This window comes from Triticum dicoccoides, chromosome 3A (assembly GCF_002162155.2).
Source record: "Triticum dicoccoides isolate Atlit2015 ecotype Zavitan chromosome 3A, WEW_v2.0, whole genome shotgun sequence".
NCBI classification, from domain to species: Eukaryota; Viridiplantae; Streptophyta; class Magnoliopsida; order Poales; family Poaceae; genus Triticum; species Triticum dicoccoides.
This window is the reverse complement of record NC_041384.1, coordinates 672,304,472-672,315,111: the sequence shown is the minus strand read 5'-3', so window position 1 is coordinate 672,315,111 and position 10,640 is coordinate 672,304,472. Positions and strand designations below refer to the sequence as shown.

The window sequence follows — 10,640 nt, the reverse complement described above, 5'->3', positions numbered from 1 at the left end:
CATCGTCATATTGTTGAAGCTGGTCTTACTCTTTTGGCCCATGCATCTGTTCCGTTTCGGTTTTGGAGTGATGCTTTCACCACTGCATGCTTTCTCATCAACCGTACTCCCACTCGTGTTTTAAACATGAAGACTCCCATTGAGGTTCTCCTTAATGAACAACCTGATTATACCTTTTTCAAGGTATTTGGGTGTGCTTGTTGGCCGCATCTTCGTCCATATAATAAGCGCAAGCTTGAGTTTCGTTCTAAGAAGTGTGTTTTTCTTGGCTATAGCTCTCTTCATAAAGGTTACAAATGTCTTCATGTTCCCACTAATCGTGTCTATATATCTCGGGACGTCGTGTTTGATGAGCATGTTTTTCCCTTTGCCAAACTTCCTGTGTCCACTGTCGAACCACCATCTCTGCATTCATCCTCTGTTGCTTCTGACCAATTTGATGATGTTGCATACTCTCCTTTGCTGTTACCTAACCATGGTGCAGGAACCAGACGTGGGGCTCGTTTGGAGCTTTTGGAGGATTCACCATCATCATCACCGCCTTCTGATGGGCACGTTGATCGCCCTATGTTGCATGGCATCGATTTGCGTGCCCATGCATGGTCACCCGAAGAGCCCGTCGCGCCGAGCATCTCCACTGCTCGGTCCGTTACGCCAGCGACCGCCGAGTCTCCAGCGGCTCGGCCCTCTTCACCAGCGGCCGCCGAGTCTTCAGCGGCTCGGCCTGTCACGCCATCTTCGCCCGCGGCTCGGCCCGTCACGCCGTCTTCGCCTGCAGCTCGGGTCCGCGACGCTGTCCTCACGTCGCCTTCATCCGCGGATCGGCCCGCGACATCGGCCGCGCCACGACCCACTATGCCGGGCTCGCCATCGGCCCGGTCTGTGACGCCGGCGTCGCCAGCTGCTTTGTCTGCTCTGCCGGTTTCTCCGGTCGGCCGACCTTCTTCGCCGACCGAGCTCGAGGCTACTGTGTCTGGCTCCTCGTCACCGGCTGACTCGTCAACGTCGCCGTCCTCCAGCCCGTTGCAGGCTGCTCCGTCGACCTCGGTGGTTCCTGTGTCCCGACCACATACACGCAGTCGCAGTGGCATTTTCAAACCTAAGGAACGTAAGGATGGTACGGTTGCTTGGTTGGCTGCTTGTTTGGCTGCTGCTGTTGCGGATCCATCTTCTGAGCCTCGCTCATATCAGGCTGCCCTGCGCATTCCACATTGGCGAGAGGCTATGGAGCAGGAGTTTCATGCTCTCCTTCGTAACAAGACATGGACTCTCGTTCCTCCACCACCACGGGTAAATATTATTGACTCAAAATGGGTATTCAAAGTGAAGAAGCATTCGGATGGATCTATTGAGCGTTACAAAGCGCGACTTGTTGCTCGCGGTTTTCGGCAGCGCCATGGTCTTGACTATGAGGACACCTTCAGTCCTGTCGTCAAGCCTACCACTATTCGGCTTCTTCTCTCCATTGTTGTTTCTCGTGGTTGGTCACTTCGTCAACTTGATGTGCAGAATGCTTTTCTACATGGTTTTTTGGAGGAAGAGGTTTATATGAAACAGCCGCCTGGTTTCTCTGATCCTAATCGTCCTGACTATATCTGTCGTCTCTCCAAAGCACTATATGGTTTGAAGCAAGCTCCTCGTGCCTGGCATGCCCGCCTTGCCTCTGCCCTTCGTGCTCATGGGTTTGTGCCGTCCACTGCTGACACTTCATTATTTCTTCTACAGAAGCCAGAAGGCACTATGTATCTTTTGGTATATGTCGATGATATTATCCTTGTCAGCTCTTCTCAGTATGCTGTTGATGCTCTTGTCTGCTCTCTTGGTGCTGATTTTGTGGTCAAAGATCTTGGGAAGCTTCACTACTTTCTTGGAGTTGAGGTCACTTCTCGTGCTACTGGTCTTGTCCTTACGCAGAAGAAGTACTCCTTGGAGTTGTTACAAAGAGCGGGCATGCTGAAGTGCAAACCGACCACCACACCCATGTCGTCTACTGACAAGATAACAGCTGATGATGGTGAGCTTTTGTCTCCTGCGGATGCCACAGAGTACAGGAGCATTGTTGGTGGACTTCAGTACTTGACGATCACGAGACCAGATATCTCTTATGCTGTTAACAGGGTTTGTCAGTATCTTCAGGCTCCCAGAGATACTCATTGGGCTGCTGTTAAACGCATTCTTCGTTATGTTCAGTTCACCCTGACATTTGGTATGCATATTCGGCCGACTTCCTCTCGGGTCCTTTCGGCCTTCTCTGATGCAGATTGGGCTGGTAGCCCAGATGACAGGCGATCCACGGGGGGTTATGCAGTATTCTTTGGCCCTAATTTGATCGCCTGGAGTGCTCGGAAACAGGCTACTGTGTCACGTAGCAGTATTGAAGCTGAGTACAAGGCTGTGGCTAATGCTACTGCAGAGATTATTTGGGTGCAGTCTTTGCTTCAGGAGTTGGGTTTGTCTCAACCACAGCCTCCTATTTTTTGGTGTGATAACATCGGTGCTACATACCTTTCTGCAAATCCAGTATTTCATGCCCGAACGAAACACATTGAAGTTGACTATCACTTTGTACGGGAACGTGTATCACAGAAGCAACTCCAGATCAAATTTATCTCATCTAAGGATCAACTTGCAGACATCTTCACTAAGCCTTTACCACTGCCACAGTTTGAGGCTGGTAGGCGCAATCTTACCCTTCTCAGTTCTTTAGAAAGTGGCTAAGATTGAGGGAGGGTGTTAGACTATGTATAGCTTCTGTACCTATGTACGTATTGTAACAGAACCATTATATATAATGAGATAAGCCACCCCTAGAGGGTAGTGCTGGTTCCCAAAACTTATTGTCTTACAAGGCCACCAAAATCGAAGGCCTGAGCTTCAGGCACACACACGCAAATATATTTTAATGGTTGATCAGTGTACTTTAATGGTTCACCCATGTTGCATGCAACTAGCAATCATTGCATCATACCATTCTTTATTTTCTCAGGCTAGGCACGAACCAAACAACACTTGGCCGGGGCTGCCTAATCGGGTTAAAAGCACAAAAATCTCAGGCTACAATCAGGCACGTAATTTTCTCAGGCATGGTGCTCAGGGCACCAACCAACAGCCCCTTAGCTTCTTTGGACCACATGGTGTTAGGTATGCGTAAAAGGATTCTCAAATTACTCCCTTCGATTCGCCAATAGTAGTTCCATCAACATAATCTTCAAAGTTAAAATTTAACCACTAGTACATTTTTTGTAAATCTCATAATAATTGACGCAATCACCTTTTACATATAAGTTTTGCTCTATTGCTCATATGTCGAAAGGACAATAGTCAATGATAATAAAATAAAACAAAACAAAAGGGTTAGCAAAACATTAAAATGCAGTGTTTCACATTGTTATTAAGAACACACATTTTTGGTTGCACAAGCACATGCATAGTTAAGCATAACAACAATAAGTCAACATGGAGATCTGATCCTCTCGACTTCTCCTCAACAATGGCATCACAAAGGTTCTGCTCATATCTCAAAAGGCAACGGAATAAATGAGACAAAATAAAAGGTTAACAAAACATCAAAGTACATAGTATTTCACGCTTATTTTGGTTGCACAAACACACACACACACACACACACACACACACACACACACACACAAAGTTAAGCATGACACCGAGCTGTCAAAATATGAGACCAGATCCTCTCAGCTTCTCCTCAATAATGGCATCCAGCTTCTTTGCCATCTCTTCCGTCAAGTGGTTTGCCCAGTCACCGACCTTTCCGGTCCTAAAGTAGGCAGAGTTCTCCATTGGCAGCCCGCCAATCCGATCAATTGCTCCTGATGAATTGATTGGCATGCTCTTGAGCTTATCGAAGCTACACAGGTGCACGACATCCCCCACAACTCTACGGCTCACCTCCTCCTCGGTGAAGGGGACACAGAGGAACTTGGCGAGCATCTTGACGTGCTTGACTGGTTCGGCCATCATCTCGTGATACTTCAAGAAAAGGACATTGTCGCTCTCCGCTATGCTTTTCTTCCATAAACCAAGATTGTGTTCCCATATAGGCCCATACGGGGATAGCCCATCAGAAAACAACTCAAATGCTTTATCCATGGGCATGGTGTAGTCCACGCCTACCTTGTTGGTGAAGTGCCATAAGGACACAAACACGTCCTTGGGATTGCGGCACAGGTACACAACACGGCATCCAAGGTTAGACACGGACGGAGGTAGCAATGTGATCGGCATGTGGGTGGCGAGGAGCCTAGGTGAGGCGAGCTTCTCAAGATCAGCAAGAGGCTGTAGCTGGCGGTAGGGCATCTCATGGAACGGCACTAGGTCCTGAGTCAAGATGGCAACGGGGACGAAACCCATCGGGTTTTGCCTTCCCAAACCCACCCCCACGAGAAAATCGTAAACCCGTCCCCATCCCCATCACCATGCGCGGAGCTAGTTTTCCGCCCGTCCCCTAAACCCATCGGGTCTCGGGGAACCCACGGGGAACCCACAAGAAAATCAAAATATATAAACAAACATAGTGGCGACAAAGAATAACATTTCAGCAGCAAAACAAGTACATTTCAGAAGCATAACTTGAGCAAATTTCAACAAAAAACAATAGTAGATGGTTCAACAGCTATATAGAGTGTATTTCAGCAGCATGATACCACATTTCAGCAACAAAAATGATCAGATTTCAGCAAGAAAGATGATAAGCCATACATGGTTCAACAAGATATGCAATTACATAAGTTTTAAAATAGAATTCTTGGTTTGGCCTTCGACGTTGGGGGGTGGGGGCTCGGTCGCTCAGGCTCGATAGCTTTGGTTTGGGCCGCACCGGATCAGTGCTTGGTAAAAAAATGTATTTTGCCGGGTTTGCCGGGTTTCGGGTTCGGGGACTGCCAAAACAGGTGCAAACCCACGAAACATGTCGGGTTGTATAATGTGCCCAATAACAGCCCCACGGGGATGAAAATACGCCCATCCCCGTCCCCTAATAGGGTAAAAACCCGCGGGGACGCGGGTTTCGGGACCCCATTGCCATCTTGAGTCCTGAGGTGGTGGGTGAGCAGCGGGTGGTCATCGCTGGTGGCGGCGTGGCGAAAACGGTTTGTGATGGTGAACGCGAGGGCCTTTAGCCAGGTGGTGCCGCACTTTGGGAACGTGACAAGGGAGGTGTCTGCGGGGCGAGCGTTGAAGCACTCTTGCACGAGCATGATGCTTTGCACGTTGTGGGGTCTCAGCCAGCAGCCTTGATACAGGACCCAGCCTCCTCGCACCTCTGCAACATGGCTCGCTTGTCCTTCCTCCATGATGCTGGTATGGTTGCTCTCGCTTTGAGCTGCTGCCATGGCCAATTTTTGAGATGAGCTGGGGTTGGTGGGTGATTTTGATAGTGAGCACGACCAGATGTAGCATTGGTATTTGTAAGGGGCTATAGACAAAGGGAAAACATTAAACTAGCATGTCGGCCCTAGTATTGAATTGTGCGCATGTACCACGAGCTCTATAGTTTAATTGCACATGACTGTCAAAGTGGGCGCCGGATATGCTTACCCAAGGCGACACTTGAGCGGTTGAGCTGTACATGATTAACTTGAGCGCAGTGAGCCAAACCAAACAAAGTAAAAAAAAATGAATTATTCGGGGAGAGTGGATTTCTTGCTCCTGAGCTCCATGGAGCCCTGTTTCTGAAAACTTCAAAACTAATGTTTTAAAGTTTCAAAAAATCTGAAATTAAATAGAGATGAACATTTAGATGTATACTACATTTCTGTAAAAGGTTTCATGATCAAATACGCATTAGTGTGAGCTGTATAAAGAAAATCAGACTTTTATAATGAATAGATTTCATGTGCTAGGAAGACATGTTTTCTTGTGTGTAGCTTGAACCAGAACGTATTTCTTCATGAAAATTTAAGGCGTGTACTACACATCCATAGGTTCATGTGTAATTTTTTTCAGATTTTAAAAAAAAATCAAAATGTGTTTTTGTATTTTTTAAATGAATTTTTACATGTGCTTTGATATCGTTTCATTGACCGGTGTTCTTTTCACATTATGGGTATGGCCTTCGTGGTGAAGAAAAGGCGTTGGATGGGTCGTCGTGTTGTTGTTACATGTCGCAACGTTGGCGTACTGGTGGTGTTCTCATGAGCCCTACACGAACACCACAGTTACCGGCGAGTATGCCCATAACCCCTCACACAACGAAGCACACTCTTACAAACAAGCCCCACGAACGATCCCCGTAGCCCCAACCAACCGCAACCCATCATTTGTAGGTTGCTTAGTAACTTAGTAGTTGCTCATCTAAATCTTCCATTCCTATGAACCGCAAGATTACTTGCGGGGATTTTACTCCTCACTTGCCACCATACCATGTTCATGGCTTATTGGACGAGTTGTGTAACACGTGCACATGTTTTTGCTAGCAGTTATAATTCCACAAATGACAAATAGCACTGACATTCCCTGAAAAAGACTAATTGCATTGTCATAAACTTCCCTGAGGGCATCTCTACCAGATCCCCTATTCTAAAAGTCAAAAATCTTCTTTATCCCATTTTCCTAATTTATTTAGGGAATTACTTTTGCTTAGCTAGCAGATTCCCTATCATAAAATTATCATTTTGCCAATTCTTTAAAATGTTTACTCAAACAAATTCATCATATTTCAATACGAACATAGAGAATTCAGATGCTGACAAATCATAATTCAACTACGAACGGAAATTAAGTTTGTTGAATCCTTCAAACATAGCCATAATGTGTGCTAAAAGGCACATTCATTCCAAATAAACATTAATACATGGTGGAGCAAAAGCTATCGTAGTTCAAATGGACCTCAATCACTCGTGTCGTCACCGTCGGCAGCACCACTGCCGCCACCACCACACAACTTAGCCAAGATGTCCCCACGAGTGAACTCTTAATATTATCTTGCCTTGTCATGCATCCCGCTAGGATCCATCCACATGGTAGCATATTCCTCAGCCAACCTCTTGTTCCGTTGCTCCTCGGCCACCATTGCAAGCTTTGCTCCTCAATCACAATATTTCCCTTTTCTTTTTCTCACCCTCCAATTGAAACAATATTTTCTCCTCTAGTTCAATTTGTTTCTCCCTCCGCTAGCACCTTTCTATCCTCGGTTGTCATCTTTGCCTTCCAGTTCTCCTCTTCCATCAACTTCATCTCATAGAAACAAGCCATCTTCTCCTCCTTCTGTTCGGCCGCTAATGCCCTTTTCACCTCCACCATTGCAATCAACTTTTCTTTTTTATGTTGTGACACACCATTCTTCTTGACATTATTTCCATATTTTGATCCATCCGAAAACACATGAGTGGATAGGTTCTCTACCAAGTCATTATCATCAACATTGGTGTTGAGCCTTTGTCTCTTTGGTGTGGCTTCAAAGTTCCTTCTCAATCCTTTTAGTCTCATTGTTATTGTATTACACGTCGATCCTTTGCCAAAATTTATCCTTTATTTTGTCGGCACCGACCGTGGCATCGAGAGTGATGTTCACCCAAGATTCACACAAACATTTTCTTCCTCGGTCTTGTAGTTGCACGAACTACACCCCTTTTCTTGTTTACTTGAGTTTCCTCAACCTCCTCCACTACCTTGGCATTTCTCGTTTGGGTATGTCGCATTGACATGGCAATGTCATTGAGGCCAAAGTTGTGGGTTACATTAAATTCTTCCATTAAAGTGGTGGCATCATCATTCAATTGCTCACTACAAAAGCAAAAGGAACCTAGCAATTAATATCAAATCATGCATCACTCTCTAAAGTAATTGCAAACCAAAAAGGAAAAAAAACTCTCGAGCATATCCTCAAGAACATTGGCCTCGCTCGTGGTCTGGTCCGGATCCAAGCCATCCTCGAAAACCGGAGGTGAAAAGGGTGGTGGCATGGCAGCAGGAGACCATGTCGTGTTGTCCTTCGCCTTAGCCGACGTTGCCGTTTGTCAGCCGGCTCGAGAAAGGGTGATAGGTAGGTTGCGGTTGTGTAAGTGACAATAGTCATCGACGACGAACCTTTGTCGATGAAGTAAATCCCTTGTCGTCATCGTTTCGGTGTTGTGGCACCAAATTCTTCGTCGGTGATAGGTCTCTGGCACCGGCGGGGGTGGCCCAGGGTGCAACGGGGGAGTGTCTTTATGTTCCGCCGGTCATCGGGCCCGAGGACGACCAGTGTCACGGTAAGGGGCGGCAGCGTCGGTGTTGGGCAGGAAAGCTGAGGCCGAGCGGGAGGGTGCGGAACTTTTCTTGAGAACGCCTACAGCTAGACTAAAACTAGGAGACTGGGAGATTTTTTTGGGGAGGGGGATTTAAGGAAATTTTAATTTTAGGGGATCTGCTAGCAACCGCTCTTGTAGTAGTTTATTGGTTGAGCTGGGCGATCAGTTTTTTGGGACCATGAGGTGTTACGGTCCCCATAGCAGTTGCCATCAACTCGCATCACCTTTTGCACAAAAGTTTTGCTCGTATCTCAAAAGGCAACATAGTCAACGAGGGAAAACAAAAGGTTAACAAAACATCACGTACATAGTCTTTCACATTATTATTGAGAACACACATTTTGGTTGCACAAGCATGCACATAGTTCAACATGACACCGAGATGTCAAAATGTGAGACCTGATCCTCTCAGCTTCTCCTCAACAATGGCATCCAGCTTCTTTGACATCTCTTCCGTCAAGTGGTTTGCCCAGTCACCGACCTTCCCGGCCCTAAAGTAGGAAGAGTTCTCCATTGGCACCCCACCAATCCTATCAGTTACTCCCGATGAGTTGACCGGCATGCTCCTGAGCTTATCGAAGCTACACAGGTGCACGACACCCTCTACAACTCCACATCTCATCTCCTCCTCGGTGAAGGGGACACCGAGGAACTTGGCGAGCATCTTGACGTGCTTGACCGGTTCGGCCCTCATCTCCTCATACTTCAAGAAAAGAACTTTGTCACTCTCTGCTATGCTTTTCTTTCAGAACTCAAGGTTGTGCTTCCAGATAGGCCCGTACGGGGATAGCCCCTCGGAAAACGAATCAAATGCTCTATCAATGGTGTACTCCGTGTGTACCTTGCTGGTGAACTGCCACAGGGACACGAACACATCCTTGGGATCGCGGAACAGGTACACAACACGGCAACCGAGGCTGGACACGCACGGAGGTAGCAGTGTGATCGGCATGTGGGTGGCGAGGAGCCTCGGGGAGGCGAGCTTCTCGAGGTCGGCGATAGGGTGGAGCTGGCAGTAGGGCATCTCGAGGAATGGCACGAGGTCCTGAGGGTGGCGGGTGAGCAGCGGGTGGGTGTCACTGGTGGCGGCGTGGTCGAAGCGGTTTGTAATGGTGAAGGCAAGGGCCTTGAGCCAGGTGGTGCCGCACTTCGGGAACGTGGCGAGGAGGGTGTCATCGGGGCGAGCCTTGAAGTGCTCTTGCACCAACTTGACGCTTTGCATGGCCCGGGGTCGCAGCCAGCAGCCTTGATACATGACATAGACTCCTCGCGCCTCCGCAACAAGGCTCTCTCCTCCTTCCTCCGTGCCGCCGCTGCGGTTGCTCTCGCTTTGAGCTTCTTCGGCCATGGCGATTTTTCGAGCTAAGTTGGGGTTGGTGGGTGAACAGGCCGAGGCATCCAGATCCATGATGGGTATTTCAGTATTTGTAAGAGGCTATAGACAAAGGAAAAACATTAAATTAACTTGGCTGCCCCAGTATTGAATTCTAGGCATGGACCACGAGCTCTATTAGTTGACTGCATATAGACTATCAAATGGACCGCCGAATATATGCAAACACAAGGCGACATTTGAGCAGCTGAGCTGTACATGACTGATTTGAGCGCCACACCAAACCCAAGTGAAAAATATATTATTTGAGGCACAGACTTGATACTCAGTTTAAATCATGAATGTGCATGTGTCAGCTAAACAACAAAACTGATAGAAGCGCAACACCAACCTCTTTTTTCTGTATGGTTACCGTCAGTCAAAATAGGCATCAGTTTTGTCATCCAAGTGCATCTGTTAAAATGATAATACTACTAATATCAGTCCAACAAACATGGTTTTTGAGCAAACAAATATGGATAAAAATGGAATTCTACCAACTGCTCGCACACACATGCAAATACTCAATAGCAGTCAATAAAAAGCATTTTTACGAGTTAGCTGCTCTTTGGATAACAAAATAAGTTTACAGAGGAAGTACATAACACATCATGAATTCAAGACATTTGTGCAATGTTTTTCGTCTCTGAGCTGAATAGCACATACATATTTCAAATTTAACTCACCAAAATGTTTATACCAAGTCGGGGTTTCCCATATACACTCTAATTGCACCCCGTGCTTTTTTGATTTCAAGACTCGGCTGGCCTGCATGCTTGCCAATGATGGTCTTCATCTGCTCCTCAATATCATAGGTGCTGTTGGACAAGTTGTAATATGCAAACACTTGTTTGAGGGTTGACAGATGCTCGATGCCAGAAGGTAAATCTTCACCATTTTTCACTAGAGAAACATCGAATTCAAGCGACAACTTTTGCATCTTCTGCATGGCCTCTGGTTCAAACCTGAGACATGGCTTATCATGATGAAATGTGAAGTTCGTTATAGCAGGAAACCAC

The 10,640-nt window shown here is 46.8% G+C and overlaps 3 protein-coding genes across 3 annotated transcripts; all 3 read right to left on the bottom strand.

Annotated features, from left to right (window-relative positions):
• Positions 1-3,672: 3,672 nt before the first annotated feature.
• Positions 3,673-5,376, bottom strand: LOC119272714 (cytosolic sulfotransferase 15-like). The gene is made up of 2 exons (XM_037554135.1): positions 5,057-5,376; positions 3,673-4,343 (listed from the first exon to the last, which is right to left on the bottom strand). Exons 1-2 carry the CDS (start codon positions 5,349-5,351, stop codon positions 3,673-3,675), a joined length of 966 nt encoding a protein of 321 aa, XP_037410032.1. The 5' UTR covers positions 5,352-5,376.
• A 3,229-nt stretch (positions 5,377-8,605) lies between these two features.
• On the bottom strand, positions 8,606-8,964 carry LOC119272713 (flavonol 3-sulfotransferase-like). Its single transcript, XM_037554134.1, has one exon. It carries the CDS (start codon positions 8,941-8,943, stop codon positions 8,635-8,637), a length of 309 nt encoding a protein of 102 aa, XP_037410031.1. The 5' UTR covers positions 8,944-8,964; the 3' UTR covers positions 8,606-8,634.
• On the bottom strand, positions 8,635-9,615 carry LOC119272711 (cytosolic sulfotransferase 15-like). Its single transcript, XM_037554133.1, has one exon. It carries the CDS (start codon positions 9,595-9,597, stop codon positions 8,995-8,997), a length of 603 nt encoding a protein of 200 aa, XP_037410030.1. The 5' UTR covers positions 9,598-9,615; the 3' UTR covers positions 8,635-8,994.
• Between the last annotated feature and the right edge of the window lie 1,025 nt (positions 9,616-10,640).